This window comes from Zalophus californianus, chromosome 17 (assembly GCF_009762305.2).
Source record: "Zalophus californianus isolate mZalCal1 chromosome 17, mZalCal1.pri.v2, whole genome shotgun sequence".
Classification (NCBI taxonomy): Eukaryota; Metazoa; Chordata; class Mammalia; order Carnivora; family Otariidae; genus Zalophus; species Zalophus californianus.
Genome location: NC_045611.1, coordinates 43,969,133 through 43,984,472, shown reverse-complemented (window position 1 = coordinate 43,984,472; position 15,340 = coordinate 43,969,133). Strand labels below are relative to the sequence as shown.

Below are 15,340 nucleotides of genomic sequence, written 5' to 3'. Positions count from 1 at the left end.
GCCCCTCAGTGGACTCCCTGCTCAGCAGGGACCCTGCTTCTCCTTCTGCCCCTCACCCCATTCGTGTTTTCTCTCTCTCTGTGTGTGTCTCTCTCTCAAATAAATAAAATCTTAAAAAAAGAAAAGGGTCTTTAAAAAAAAAAAGGAGCCCCCCAAAGTAGCCCTGTAGCTAAGGTGTCTCAGCCTGACAGCCAGTGGGTTGGACATGGCTCACAGATAGGATTTTTTCTGGCCTCAACAACAGTGTTTTGAAACAATTTTTGGTCTTTCCTGAAGGCTCAGCAGATGTAGCAGCACTGGGCTCGTATTCGCAGCTAGCATCAGTCAGCTGGAACTGCAATGTGACTGCCCCTGGACACTCTGTGTTTGAGACTATGACCTGACCATGCTGGGGCATAAGGGGGACATACAGAAGAGCAGGGACAGAGCTCCAACTCAGGCCTGGGACTCTTCATGAAGGCTGCCGGGGCCCCTGGGCTGACAGTGTCTCTCTCTGCCTCCGCTGCCCCCATTCAATCCTATTTTTCCATGTCCTTCTCTCTTCCCACATTCATCTTTACGTTGCTGCTGCCCCATCTCCATCCTCCTGTCTGTCTCCCCGTTTCCCCACTGCTCTCTTCACCTGCCTCTTTCTGTGTCCCTCATATCCCTGTCCCTCTCTGTCTTCCTCTGTGTTTGGCCTATCTCCGTATCTGTCTCTCCATGGCCCCCACATTTTCCTCTGTCCCCATACTTCTTTATTCCCCGCACGAATGTCTTCTCTGGCCTCACATCTCTTCCCGTCTCCCCACAAATCTCTCTGCCCACATCTCTGTGTTCCCTGGCATCCCCCCCCCCACCTTGGCCTCCCTGTTCATCATTTCTCCCGCCGTCCTCTCTGCCCTTTCTCCTGCCCTCCCCTCTTTCCCCTATGTTCTCCATCTCTATCACTTCTTTGTCTGGGACTGCCCGGCTCCCTGGACCGGAGGAATCCCATCATCTGTGGAGGGCCTGACATAGCTGTGGTCATTGCCCAGAGTCCTGCACCTCCCACACTGGATGCCAAGCCTGAGCTCCTGGACACTGAGACCCCCAGTGCGTAAGGACCAGGGCAGATAATGTTGTGGGACAGATGACGGAAAACGAAGAGGGGCGCCTGGCTGGCTCAGTCGGTAGGCGGCTGCCTTCAGCTCAGGTCATGGTCCCGGGGTCCTGGGATCGAGCCCCACATCGGGCTCCCTGCTCAGCGGGAGGCCTGCTTCTCCCTCTCCCACTCGCCCTGCTTGTGTTCTCTCTCTCACCGTGTCTCTGTCAAATAAATAATTAAAAAAAAAAAAAAGGAAGAGATAGTCCTCATACATGGGCCTGCCTAGCCCCACCACCCATGCCTGGGCCATTGTAGCACCTCCCTCAAGGGCCTGGCTCCAAGCACCCCCTTCTACGGACCCCTTGAACCTTGGGGCTGACCTGGGCCCAACCCCCATCAATCCTTATTCCCTTTGGTGCCAGGTTCCTGCTACCCCTAGCTTGACACTTCGCGGTCAGTAAAACAGTCTCGAAGCAGAACAAGGATTGCTTATTTGGGGAGAATAGTACCTGGTTCTGAAGAGCCCCTCATACCCTTTGCCAAGTATGGTGTTGAGCTGGGTATACAGCAGTGAACACAGCCATTAAAATCCTGCCCTCATAGTACTCCTATTCTGCTTGAGTGGAAGTCAAACTAGTAAACTAATAAACAAGATTAATTTCAGATTGTGATAAGTGCTGTAAAGACTAAATGAAAATGTCATGGGGTGGGGGTGGCAGCTGGATGGACGGAGAGGACTCTCTAAGGAGACAGCATTTGAGCAGACACCTGGATGAGAAGACCTGGTATGGAGGCGTACGTGCTGGATGCTCCAGGGAGAAGAACAGCCCCTGGAAATGCCCAACATCCAGGGGGTCAGCTGGAGGAAGGCAGTGTCGCTATGACAAAGACTGAAGCAGGGGAGGGAGAGTATGTGGGGGGGTGCAATTTTAGAGCAGAGAAGGTCTCACTGAAAAGGTGCCAATAAGTAAAATCCCAAACGAGGGGAGAGAGGGAACCAAGTGTCTGGGGGAGGAGCATTCTGGGCAGAACGAACAGTCAGTGCAAAGGTCCTGCACTGAGGAGGAGAAAGGAAGCCAGTGTAGTGCAGTAGATTCGGGGGAGAGTGAGAGGATGAGACGTTGGAGAGATGATGGGGGAAATTTCACCTAGGGCCTTGGGGGCTGCAGTTGAGAACATTAGTTTTTAATCTAGAATGAGGTGCAGCAAGCAGATGTCTTCGCGTCAAGGAGGGCCCTGATAGGGGATGTGTTAGGTCCCTGTGGCTGCATTATAGGGAGCAAGTTGTGGGGTAAGGGACGAGGAGGGAGAACAGGGAGGAGGCTGCTGTCACAGTCCAGGTGGGAGAGGGTGACAGAAGCACCAGGATGAGGGCCTGGGTGTGGGGTGAGGGGGTGAGGGATGAAATTCTGGAAGGAATACTTTGGAGATGGAACTTACCAGCCCTGACCATTAGAAGGATGAAGGGTGGAAGGCAAAGTCACCCAGTCCTCTTTGGGCTGGGGTTGTGGCCAGTGCAGGCCACAGCCAGGCAGGCATGACAGCCAAACCAGGATGAAGGAGCCAGGAAGGCCTGGCCCACCCTGGGCTGGCTCCGGGTCTTCTTGGGGGATATTCAGGTTTGGAGAGGTTCGTTGGCAGCTCTGCTCCTAGACACTGCTACAGCCATGTAGCATGGTGATTAAAAACCCAGACTCTCCAGCCAGACTGTCTGGTTTCAAGTCTTAGCTCCATCACCTATTTGCTGTGTGCCCTTGGGCAAGTGGCTTAACCTCTCTGAGCCTGGTAAGTGCTCTGTGAGCCCTCTGTGATGATAACCACGATGACTGATGACCGAAGAGGATGAAAGGAGTCTATAAAATCATCCCTCTGAGACACCCTTTGTATACGGTGAGCATGGAGAAGGGGTTAGGTCTGAGACCTGAGAGAGAGAAAACATCACCACCACCACCACACCAAGACCCCTGCCCTAACTGGCCTGGTTTGCGGGCCTGCGGGAAGCCTGCATCCCAGGGGTATGCACAAAAAAGAACTGGGCCCGCTTTCCCATCCCTCTCCTTTTGCCCTTGTCTCTGCTTCATCTCTCTCTGTTTTGATGTCTCACATCCTTTTTCGTGACCATCTCTTCTTTCTCTCCCCATCCTCCGTGTCTCTCCCCTTCCCGACGCTGCCTCAAGTCTTTTCATCAAAGCGAGGAGCCTCCCAGTATCTCCGCCCCCGCGCCTGGTTGGGGGTAACATTGCGCATGCGCCGTCCGCGCCCCTCCCTCTCCACCCCCATCCCCTGTTGGCGTCCGGGCCTCGTCCCCTTCTGTCGCCTTCTCCTCCCCCATCACTTCTCCGGACACCGACACCCCATTACTCCAGTCTCCCCAGTCTCAGCTTTGGTCTCCAGCCCCATCCGCCCCAGGTAAGATGGGTAGAGTTGAGGCCCACGGAGAAGGGGAGGGGCGAAGCATCCTGCCTCCCGAGATAAACAAACCCGGGGAGGGGGCGGCCTAGACTGAGGAGCCTGACGCGGGAGGAGAAGAATGGGGGGCTGGACCTGGGGGAAGTGCTAGGCGCTGGGCCCACATACCAGGGTCCTCTGAGGGGTAATGGTCGTCGCTGTGATTGCCCAAAATCTAGAACTGGGGGCGTGGGAGCCACTGGGGGCCTTGGAGCTTCTGGGGGCTTAGACCCTGGACCCTGTGAGGCGCTCTCTCTAACTGACCGCTGTCTCCAGGATTTGCCTGAAAGCCGCCCCCAACTCTGCACCCACCCCCCCGGAGGGCCATTGAAGACTATGACTAAGACAGATCCCGCTCCGATGGCCCCTCCACTCCGGGGGGAGGAAGAAGAAGAGGAGGAGGAGGAGGAGCTGGTCCCCGAGGCCCCCAGCCCCACCCAGGAGCGCCGGCAAAAGCCTGTTGTGCACCCCTCGGCACCTGCCCCCCTCCCCAAGGACTACGGTAACTACCCTCCCCACCCTGCAATTTGGTCTGGAGCCTTGGGTGGCCAGGGAGGTTGGGCTGAGCTCTGCTGGTGATTCTGGGGGCTTTGAAAGTGGTCCAGGAGAGTCTTGGCCCTTGGACCCCCCCTTCATTAATTTATTCATTCATTCATCCCTTGGAGAATGGAATTGGAATAATCCTAATCTTTGATTCATGACACATCATTCAATCATTTAGTCATTCAACAAACATTTACTGAAAGCCTGTCATGGACCTGGCTCTATGCTAGGAGCTTGGAGCAAAGCATGGAGCCACACAGACCCAGTCTTTGCCCTGAGAGAACTTACAGGTCTCAATGACAACTTACACAGATAACAATATAATATAATATAATTGTATAATTACAAGACATGATGAGAATTGTGTCTGTCAAGAATTGGATGCTGCAGGAGCTTTTTAAGACATGGTTTCCATGAGGAGGTAGCGTTTGAGGAAGACCCAAGGATGAGTTGGGGTTTAACGAGGGAAAGGGAATACCCAGAGAGATAACTGCAGGAATAAAGGCTCTGAGGTAGGAAGTTGTGGAGCAGGGAGGATGGCCTCTTGGAGAAGCTGTAAGTGTCTAATCATTCACCAAGCGTATTTATCCATTGCTACTACTCTGTGGCAAGCCTTCTTCTGGGTGATAGAGATTTAATGGTGAGTGATCCAGGCATGATCCCTGTTCTCAGGAGGAAACAAGTAATAGTTAAATCTCGTAAGTTCAGATGGAGTGAATGCTATAGAAGAAATAAAAGAGGGACATATAATAGGGGGGCCCGGGGGTAGCACCTTGAGATGGAGTGGTCAGAGTGGGTCTTTCTGATTATGGTGGCATTTAGGCTGAAGCCCGGAGCATGAGGAGGAATCAGCTGTAGGAGAGCTGGAGAAAGATAGTTCCCGGCTGTGAGCAGCAAGTGCAAAAGCCCTGAGGCAGGAACAGAAGACCATCCTGGAGCTGTAGTTAGGGAGTGATGGGAGCTGAGGTGAGGGTTTGGCAATGACTAGATCTTGGAGGGCCTTAGGGGCTACTGTGAGGACGTTGAATAAGTGTGATGAAGGGAGAGCAGTTGGGGAGATACTTAAAAGCAGCAGAGTGGTGGATCTGATTTATATTTTTAAAAGTTCCCTGTGGCTACTGGATACAGAGGGTGGAGGGGGCTTTTAGGAGATGTTGGCTGGGAATCCCCAACAGCTGTGAGTTCAGAAACTAGACACCAGGTTCAAAGAGCTGGCATCGCTAGGATAGGGCAGGAGGGATGGCCTCTGTGGCCATATCACCCGCTAGAGGTGGGTCAGAGAGGCTCCAAATTGAGCTCAGTCTGATAGAAAAATAAAAACGTTACCTGGGTGTCCGGTGCAGGGAATCCATGCCAGGAAACTGGAAATCTCGTTTGGAAATGTAGCTAGATGTGGTTGGGGCCCGTGGCCTGGTGGGAAGTCAGAGGGTGTAGGCTGCTCCCTGTGCCCCACCCCCGCCTCCCTCAGAATCTTGCTCGTAGAACAAGGAGGGTTTGATCACAGAACATGAAGGAATCTGGAAATGTGGTCTAGGAGAGAGAGAGGGCTAGGGTGGCCTCGGTGAAAAACTGTGTATTTGTGTATTAAATGTGTGCAATTAATTCAGCAGACATTGATTGAGCACCTACTGCATGCCAGCCGCGATGGTGGGCCTTGGGGGGAAGGGAGTGAACAGACAGCATGGAAACGTAGTGCTTACAGCCTAGTGAGGGAGACACGTGAGAGAGGAAAAGAGGAGAAAAGAGAGAAGAAGAGAAACAGGAAAAGAGGGAGAACAGGAAGGAAGGAGCAAACAAGTTAACGTTAAGTAGTGGGATGCGTAGTGGGATGCGCTGTGATTAAAGAAAGAAAAAAGGGCCCGGGATGGAGAAGGGCGCAGGCGCTGATTTACACAGGGTAGTCTGGGGAGGCCTCCCTGAGGAGGTGACACTGGAGTAAAGCCTGCAAAACCCCGAGAAGCCTTGGGGAAAACACTGTCCCAGGCAAGCAAAACAGCAAGTGCAAAGCCACTGAGACAGGAATTTGCCCGGCGTGTTGGGAGGACAGAAGGAGCCAGTGTGGCTGGGTGAGGGGGAGAGGGCAGAGAACAGACGAGCCCGGTTTGTGCAGGGCTTGTGGGCTGTGGGGAGGACAGTGGGCAGTATTTCGAGTGTGTCGCGGGTGCTGAGGGGGGGGGGGGGCGGAGCCAGGGCTGGGTCCTGAGCCAAGGAGGGCTGTGACGTGTCTGGGGTTTCAAAAGGAGCACACAGGCTGATTCCTGGAGACGCGGTGTCTGTGGCCCTTTCCTGGGCTGTGTGGCATCCGGGTGTTCATTTCCTCATTCATTCAGGATGCGCCGAGCTCCTGCCTCGGGCCAGGCCCTGTGCCGAGTGTTGACAATACTACAGAGAGCACCAGTCATCAGAGCTCGGTCGGGGGAGATGCACGTTCCTCTAGACCCCCACCCTGGCTGGCTGCAGGTTGGATCCTGCCCATGGGTACATTTTAATGTATACTGCACGGTATTTGAAAAATTGAGATTTTTCTTAAAAACCAGGTTTTTCTGGCCTTTTTACAATTTGAGATTTAGCCAGACTGTGCCCATTCTGTGCCAGGGCCGTAGTGCGCTAGAGCAGTAGCAGACCCCCCCGCCAGGTCCCAGCCCCCAGGGTGGGGGGGGCATGTGCAGACTCAAAGTACTGCACTCCTTCCACACTCTTGTTTCAAGGAGTGGAGTTTGCTGCTCTGTAGGATTGTTGGATCTTCCATCTTTGCAAGACACCTGGGGCATCCAGAGTTTGATGTGAAATCTCCTGATCTTGAAGCCTCATGCTGGCCACAGAGAAAATGTCTGTGGCTCGTGCACCATACGGTTTGAGACCATGCATTAGAGGATCTTAAAGGCAAAGGCCTAGAGCTGCCCTGCCTCAGGATGGAAAGAGGGGGTCAGCTTGCCTGGGGTGACTTTGGACCTCTTACTACCCTAGCCTTCACATTCTTCGATCCCAATGACCCAGCGTGCCAGGAGATTCTCTTTGACCCCCAGACCACCATCCCTGAACTGTTCGCCATTGTGCGCCAGTGGGTGCCCCAAGTCCAACACAAGATTGACGTCATCGGCAACGAGGTAAGATATTTGGGAAGCCAGGGAGGGAGAGGATAGGGTCCCTCACATGTTTGGGTAAACCTCTCTGGACCCCGGTTCTCCCAGATTCTGCGTCGAGGCTGCCACGTGAATGATCGTGATGGGCTGACCGACATGACACTGCTCCACTATGCGTGCAAGGCTGGGGCCCACGGAGTTGGTAAGGTCCAAACCCCCAAAGCATGAGCCCCCGCACCTAGGCCCCCAGACTGGACACCCTCAAAACCACTCAGAATCCTGGCCTTCAGACCGCCACCCCGAATCCGCAGCCCATGATGCCAAAGCGCAGTTCCTGAGGCCCAGGGCCTTCCCCATGCCCTGGGCCCAGGCTTTGGAGGAGGGTACGCAAGTTGAGCTGGGCTGTTGCGCAGGGGACCCCGCTGCGGCTGTGCGCCTTTCGCAGCAGCTGCTGACGTTGGGCGCTGATGTAACGCTGCGCAGCCGCTGGACCAACATGAACGCTCTTCACTACGCTGCCTACTTCGATGTGCCCGACCTGGTCCGCGTGCTGCTGAAGGGCGCACGGCCAAGAGGTGAGCGGGAGGGTCTGGGCTGGGAGGGGATGGGACCCAGGCTAAGAAGGAGGCTGGAAGCAGGAGGAGGGTGTGTTTGGGGGAGGAGGTGGGGGAAGGGCAAGGGGACCCGGATCCGAGGAGATAGTGGTAGGTTGGAGGCAAGAAGTGTGGGAGACGGGGCCCAGACATCCGTGACCCATCCCCAGGGCTGAGCAGGAACTGGTTGGGAGGGGCAGGGCTCTGCATGCGAGCCTGTGGGAGGCACTGGGGCCTGCGGGTTGTGAGATGGACCTGGGGAGGCTGTAAGGTGGTGTTGGGGGGCCAGGCGAGGTGCCAAGGCCACTCATCCGGAACCCTCCTCTCGCCCACAACCCAGTGGTGAACTCCACATGCAGTGACTTCAACCACGGCTCAGCCCTGCACATCGCTGCCTCCAACCTGTGCCTGGGTGCAGCCAAATGTTTGCTGGAGCATGGTGCCAACCCGGCGCTGCGGGTACTGCACCCCTGGCCCAGCCCCCAGTGTCTTCCTTCTCCTTCCTTCCCCACCTTTTCCCGGCCAGCAGAGGATGAGGGGGGGCCAGGACCACTTACGTTTCTGAAAGCTCATTACAAAAATCATTTGTACACTCAACAAATGAAGTGATAGCTGGTATTTACCATCACATGGTCCCATTCCAGGCTTAGGATCTCCCGGGACATGGCTTCCCTAAGATCATGACCCAGAGACTGAAGTGTGACCTTGATTCCCTTGGCTCCACCCCTAGTTCCACCCTCAGTTACTTGGAATCCCTAGCCTTAGGTTGAGGGTGGATTTCCTGGGGGACATGGTCTATACCTCAGTGCCTCACCCCTTCTTATTCCCATGTTGGCCTAGGGTATGACCTAGTTCTACCATGGCTTTACCTAGACTGGGGTCTCTGGGAGCATGGGCTCAGCGGAGGTTCAGCTTGTGCCCCTGAATCCTCACTTCCTTTCTTCCCATTGGCCCCCAGAACCGAAAGGGACAGGTGCCAGCGGAGGTGGTCCCAGACCCCATGGACATGTCCCTGGATAAGGCAGAGGCAGCACTGGTGGCCAAGGAGCTGCGAACCCTGCTGGAGGAGGCTGTGCCACTCTCCTGTGCCCTCCCCAAGGTCACGCTACCCAACTATGACAACGTCCCGGGCAATCTCATGCTCAGTGCACTGGGCCTGCGCCTGGGAGACCGCGTGCTACTGGATGGCCAGAAGGTCAGAGACTGGGGAAAGGTGGGGAGGGCGGGCCTCCGCCCTCATGCCTCAGAGCTGGGTCCTTGGACAGAGTGTAGACCCTCTCCTTTGGCCACCCACCCTCCCAATCATTCCCACAGTTGTTCTGTGAGTGCTTCCTTTGTGCTCCACCCTGGGCTGAGCTCTCGGCCCAGGGAGGGAAGACAGATCTGTCACCTGACAGGGACAGCCCAGAACAGTCGTGGCTGTCACCAGGAAGCACAAGCAGAGTGATCAGTGCAGCTATGCACCTGAGTTCCCCTGGGCCTTGTGGGCCCCAGTCAGGGCCCACCTCTGCTCCCAGAGTGGTCAGTACTTGGGGGAAAAAGAAAGGACGGAACGATCAGGGGTATGATGGGACAGATGCACGCTGGGGTCCCACGTAGGGGGAGCAGGTACAGATGCCCAGAGGGCAGAGAGAATCTTCATTCATCCAGGTATTCCAGCTTTGATTTCTTTATTTGGTGTCCCTCAGTCTCCATGCTGGACCCAGCCTGCCCTTGGAAATTAAGGGCTGTGTGAGTCCAGACCCACTCTTGTGGAGCTTTTTCTCTGATGAAGGAGACACAGCCAGTCAAGGAAGCCCATCAGTAAAATAATTTCTGGTAGCAGCAAGGGCTTTGAAAACCATTAAATGCTTGAATTTAGGGGCGCCTGGCTGGCTCAGTCAGTAGAGCATGTGACTCTTGATCTCAAGGTCGTGAATTTGAGTTGGACGTTGAGATTACTTTAAAAAAAATTTTTTTAGCTTAAAAAAATGTTTGGATTTAGTAAATTGCCCCTGGCTGAGGACATACGCAGTCATTTTTGGAGCTGGGGTGCTCCAAAGGCTTCTGTGAGGAGCTGACGTCTGAGCTGAGCTGAGAGGGGAAGGAGCTCACCTGCAACAACATGGAGGCAGAGGAAACCGCAGGTACAGAGGCCAAGAGGAGGGAAGGGGTAGCAAGACAGGAAGGTGAAGTGGAAAGGTCAGCAGGGGCTGGATCACACCCGACCTGCAAGCCACTGGAAGGAATCTGATTTCGTTGCTTGTACCATGAGAAATCGTAAAAGTCACATTTTGTTTCCCGATCAAGGGTTCTGCACGCATCAGCCCCACCTGTAACACTTTCTGTACCTGAGCTAATCAAATCCATGTGACAATTCTGAAAGCAAAATGGGTTGACTCTCCCCATTCTACAACCCAGAAAACCGTAAGAGGCTCAGAGAGATGAAACCTTTTGTTTGAAGATAAGAACAATAATAACAATCTGCCCCTTAGAGAAACAGCATAACACAGTGGTCACACACTCAGGCAAATCTCAGCTTTGCTGCTTTCCAGCTGCAGGGCCTGGGGCCACTGATTCTACCTCTCGGGGTATCAGTTTCTTCATCTTTAAAATGGAGCTAATAACAGTACCCACCTCAGGTAGTTGTATGAAGCTCAAGTTAATTAAAATCCGGAAAACCCTTAGAATAGGGCTTAGTGCATTCCAAGAGCTCTCTGTGTTGCAGGTCCTCTTCTGATCCCCACACCAGTCCTCCACAGCAGGCACTATTAATTCACCCATCTTACAGACAAGGAACTGGGGCTTGGAGAGCGAAGCAGCCTCACACAATGATCATAGCCATACCCGCTGAGGGCTCACAGCGACTAAGTGAATTTCCGTATATTGCAAATGTTCCAACCAGCCTATGAAGTGCTTTGTTATCTCCATTTTACAGGTGAAACTGAGCCCTAAGAGGTCATTTGACCAAAGCTGCAAGATAATAATAACACTCACTGATCCCTCACTCAGCACCAGGCCCTGTTCTGAGGCTATAACAGCCCTGTCCAACAGCCCTGTCCAATAGACCTTTCCATCTGTGAGGATGGAAATACTCTGTGTCTGTATTGCCCAGTAAAATAGCCATGAGCCACGTGTGGCTATTGAGCACTTGAGACGTGCTGAGTGCAACCAGGGAAATTAAATTTTAATTTAATTTCAGTTCATTTAAATTGTTATATGTGGCTAATGCCTGTTTACTGCATTGGACAGGGCAGGTCTATAACCATCCTATAAGGTACGTGTGATTTCTGTTCCCATATCATAGATGAGGACACAGAGGCTCAGTGACGTTAAGTCATATAGCCAGTAAATGGTGATGTCCAAACCGATTTGAGCTTAGGGCTCCCTCATCCACTCTCCATGCTGCCTGTGTGCCAGTGATCTATCATGGCCTCTCAAGGACCCCCCCCCCCAAAAACCATATCCTCCCTTGTTTCCTCAGACGGGCACACTTCGGTTCTGCGGGACCACGGAGTTCGCCAGTGGCCAGTGGGTGGGCGTGGAGCTGGATGAACCCGAGGGCAAGAATGATGGCAGTGTTGGGGGTGTCCGGTATTTCATCTGCCCTCCCAAGCAGGGTCAGTCACACCTGGGGCTCAGAAGGGGTGGTGGTGGGGTCCCCTCCGTAGCTCTGATGCTGGTGATGGGGGTGGGCAGAGGGCAGAGGGCAGAGGCTTGGACCACTCCCAGAGCAGGCTCTGTCCCTCCAGGTCTCTTTGCCTCTGTGTCCAAGATCTCCAAGGTAGTGGATGCACCCCCCTCATCCGTCACCTCCACACCTCGGACTCCTCGGATGGACTTTTCCCGTGTCACTGGCAAAGGCCGCAGGGAACACAAAGGTCAGAGGGGGAACCTTCTGGGTGAGGAAGGCGAGGCAAGCCAATCTGAGGCTATTCAGTGGGTAACCCAGCTTCGGTGACTCAGTTTCTCCCCAGGCTCAAACTCCTGTGTTAGAGGACGATCTCTGAGTTCTTCACTTCTGACTCCGTTTCTCCTTTGACGTAGTACTGGCCCCCCACCCAGTTCTTCAAAGGATCTGTAGGTTCTCTGCCTTCTATGACTTAGTCTCCCCTCAGGTCAAGGGTTTTCCCCCAGTTTTAGGGAAGCATTTATGGGGTTCCTGGCTTTAGTGACTTATCTTCACACCCAGCTCCTTCTTTCTTTTTAAAAGGATAATTTCTGGGTTTCTGACTTCTGTGACTCAGTTTTTCCTTTGGCCCAAATAACCTCAGCTTTGAGAAAGGATTTTGGGTTCTCCAGGTTCTTGACTCAGTTTCCCCTCAGGCCTAACACCCCCCCCCACCCCCAGTTTTCTGGCAGTTGACTGTTTCAAGCCCAAAGCCCTCTTGGTTCTGGGGAAGGCTCTAGAGTTCCTGATTGGAGTCAGGACAGAATTTCTATCTTGGGTCTTTCTGGGTGGCATGGGGTCCCCAGGGCTGGCATCTGGGGACCCCACTCCCTTCTCCTGTACCCTTTACCTCAGGCAAAAAGAAGCCCCCGTCATCCCCGTCTCTGGGCAGCCTGCAACAGCGGGAGGGAGCCAAGGCTGAGGTTGGAGACCAAGTCCTTGTCGCGGGCCAGAAGCAAGGGATTGTGCGCTTCTATGGGAAGACAGACTTTGCCCCCGGTGAGGACAGTGATCTAGCAGGGGTGGTGGGGGGTAGGCAGGCAAGACCTTGAGACAGCCTGACACCCCGCTGCTGCAGGTTACTGGTATGGCATTGAGCTAGACCAGCCCACTGGCAAGCATGATGGCTCTGTCTTCGGTGTCCGGTACTTCACCTGCCCCCCACGGCATGGAGTCTTTGCGCCAGGATCCCGAATTCAGAGGTGAGCCCAAACACCAACCCCAACCCAGGGTGCCTCCCAAAACCCTGACTGCCCACCCCTGTCAGGTATCTCTTCCTCTCGGACCAGCAGGACAGTCTGGCTACCCACCTCCACGCTCTAGCTCTTTCTGCGTAGGCCCTTTGGGTTCAGCTCTCCTGGCCTCTTGTGACTCTGACCCCTCCCACTCTTCTCATGTCTCCCCAGGATTGGTGGCTCCACTGACCCCCCTGGGGACAATGTCGGAGCCAAAAAAGTGCATCAAGTGACAAGTGAGTGGGGGCTGGGTGTAGGAGGTGGAGGAGGGGTGAGGGTTTGGGGACAGGAGGAAGGGTCATGGGTTCTCAGGTATATGCTTGTGCAGAATCTCCAGTACTTAAGAGGGGACATAGGGTCCAGGAAAATGATGAGACAGGATCCCAAAGAGGCCAAGTGCTATGGGGGGTAGGGTATGGGGATGTTAACGACAAGGCTCTGGGCAGGCACTGGGGACATGCGTAGGTATGGGGGATAAAGGGAATATTACTGACATGAAATCCAGATGGGTATTGAAATGTGGGGTCCAGGTGGGTATTGGGGACATGGATAAGTATCAATGACAAGGAGTCTGGTTGGGTATTGAGGGTCTGTCATCCCCTCACCCAAGACCTTGCTCTCCCCTTCAGTGACACAACCCAAACGCACTTTCACGACAGTCCGGACCCCAAAGGACATTGCATCAGAGAACTCCATCTCCAGGTGGGTAGCCAACCCTTGGCCCACCTCCTGTGGGATGTTCAGGGAGAGGTTGCACGAGGCCATTGGACATAGGGGTCTGGACTTCTGGTTGGGGCTGGAAATAGAGGTTAGGAAAACTTGTGACTAGTCAGCTTACCCAGAAACGGTTTTTAGGGAGTGAGGTCCCACACTGAATTCTGGTGTCTTCCACTCTTAAGGGGCAGGTAGAGGAGGCAGAATACCTTCCACTTGGAGCCTGAGAAGGCATAGGCCAGACAGGCAGGGACAGAATCCAGAAAGGCCAAATCCCAGACACCTGGGGAAGAGCAGGAGTGGGGGTGGGGTGGGGTGATGAATCCAGATGTTCCCGTATCTTGCATCAAGGTGTGACAGACGTGGTTCTCCTTTCCAGGTTGCTCTTCTGCTGCTGGTTTCCCTGGATGCTGAGGGCGGAGATGCAGTCTTAGAGGCCTGGCTACCTGACAGAGCGTCAAAGAGTCCCCTCTAGCATCTCCTGACACAAGGAGCCCCCAAGTCACCCTGAGATAGAGATTCCCAGTAACACATCCAGAATAGAGACCCCCATTAGCCAGCCCTCGATCACTGAGGCCCCATTATTAACAGATTCCCTCATGATAACCCCCAAATACAGACCCCATGGTACCCAGAAAGAAATTCCCTGAGTGTAGCACCTTCAGGCTAGTCCCTGTCCCCAACCCCCAGAGCAGACCCCCCCAGTAACATATTTCCACATCACCTCAAATGATGGTGACCTCTACATCATGCTCCAGAGCAGAACATTCCTGAGTCGTTCATCACTGGATCAGAACCCTCCCCCATAACAAAGACACCCCCCCCATCAAATCCCTTTGAAATAAACACAGGTCATACCTCCAGAGCAACAGAGTAACAACCACATTTAACGTCAGTCTCCTCAAGATGTTGTGACCCCCATGGTCACCCCAAAAGCTTACACTGCAATCAAAGACACCCTACATTAACAAATCCCTGCTCTTACCCCTCAAGAAGAGACCCACATTATCTAGCCCACTCTCACCCCCAATTTACAGACACCAAAACAGTCCTGGAAGTGCTAATTACAGGACCCCTAAGTCTTCCTACCCTCTGCACCCTCAAGAAACCCCCAGTGCCTTGTATGAAGCCCATCCCACACGGCCCACAGCCCCAGTGCTGGCCAGGCTCCCAGAAAATTCTCTATTTTTTAAGTAATGACTTCCCCCTTTGGGGGACCCCAAAATTTGGAGGCCCCATTCTGGGACTCTGGGGATCCCAAACCCCAGAGGACATGTCCCAAATTCCCCTGTGCCCCTAAGTCCTACAGCCCCTAGAGGACCCTAAGGCCCTAACTCCCAGGATCCTCAAATCATGGAATCCCCAAATCCCCAGGGAATCCCAAATTTAAAAATTCAATCCCAAGCCCCCAGGAAACCCCAATCGTGGAGGTCCTTGTGCCTGGGATGGAGGAGACTGCAGTCAGGATATGCATCCCGGGCTCGCAGGGCACCTCAAGCCCTATTCATAGGCACCAGGAGACCCCAAACAGGAATTCTCATCCCTGGAAACCAGAGCACTTCAATGCCCTGAGTCGATGGATCTCAAGATACCCAAATGCAAAGAGCCCCAGCCCCCAGGGAACCCCAAATCCTAAAGCCTCCATCTCTAATACATGAAGGGCCCCAAGGCCTTGAGGGGATCCCAAATCCTGGACCCCCTATTTCAGTCTACGTTCTGGTCACAGGTCCAAAACACCAAATCTGAGTCACTGGCCCCAAAGGACCTCACAGCACCCGGGCCAGACCAACAGCCTGAGGGAGAACCTAAAGGCCCAGGGGGTCTAGGGTGGACCTGGGGCCCTGACCAACATGGACAGCTCACGACTGCCCCTTCACTGCATGTCCCCGAACTCAGCATGACCCCTATCCCCTTCAATAAAGACGTTTCTATGGTTTGTCTGCGTCAGGTCAGTGTTTGGGGAGTTGTGGGCTTGCCTCTGGACCCTTGCCGGGGGAGGACGAGAGAGG

General features: G+C 54.0%; 1 protein-coding gene across 1 annotated transcript; it reads left to right on the top strand.

Moving 5' to 3' along the window:
* The first annotated feature begins 3,314 nt into the window (after window positions 1-3,314).
* CLIP3 (CAP-Gly domain containing linker protein 3) lies at window positions 3,315-15,267 on the top strand. The gene is made up of 14 exons (XM_027617818.1): window positions 3,315-3,475; window positions 3,791-4,016; window positions 7,025-7,164; window positions 7,249-7,342; window positions 7,554-7,715; window positions 8,074-8,192; window positions 8,692-8,928; window positions 11,197-11,332; window positions 11,465-11,593; window positions 12,238-12,381; window positions 12,461-12,584; window positions 12,789-12,853; window positions 13,247-13,319; window positions 13,711-15,267. The coding sequence occupies exons 2-14, from the start codon at window positions 3,851-3,853 to the stop codon at window positions 13,763-13,765; spliced, it is 1,644 nt and encodes a 547-aa protein (XP_027473619.1). The 5' UTR covers window positions 3,315-3,475; window positions 3,791-3,850; the 3' UTR covers window positions 13,766-15,267.
* The last annotated feature ends 73 nt before the right edge of the window (window positions 15,268-15,340 follow it).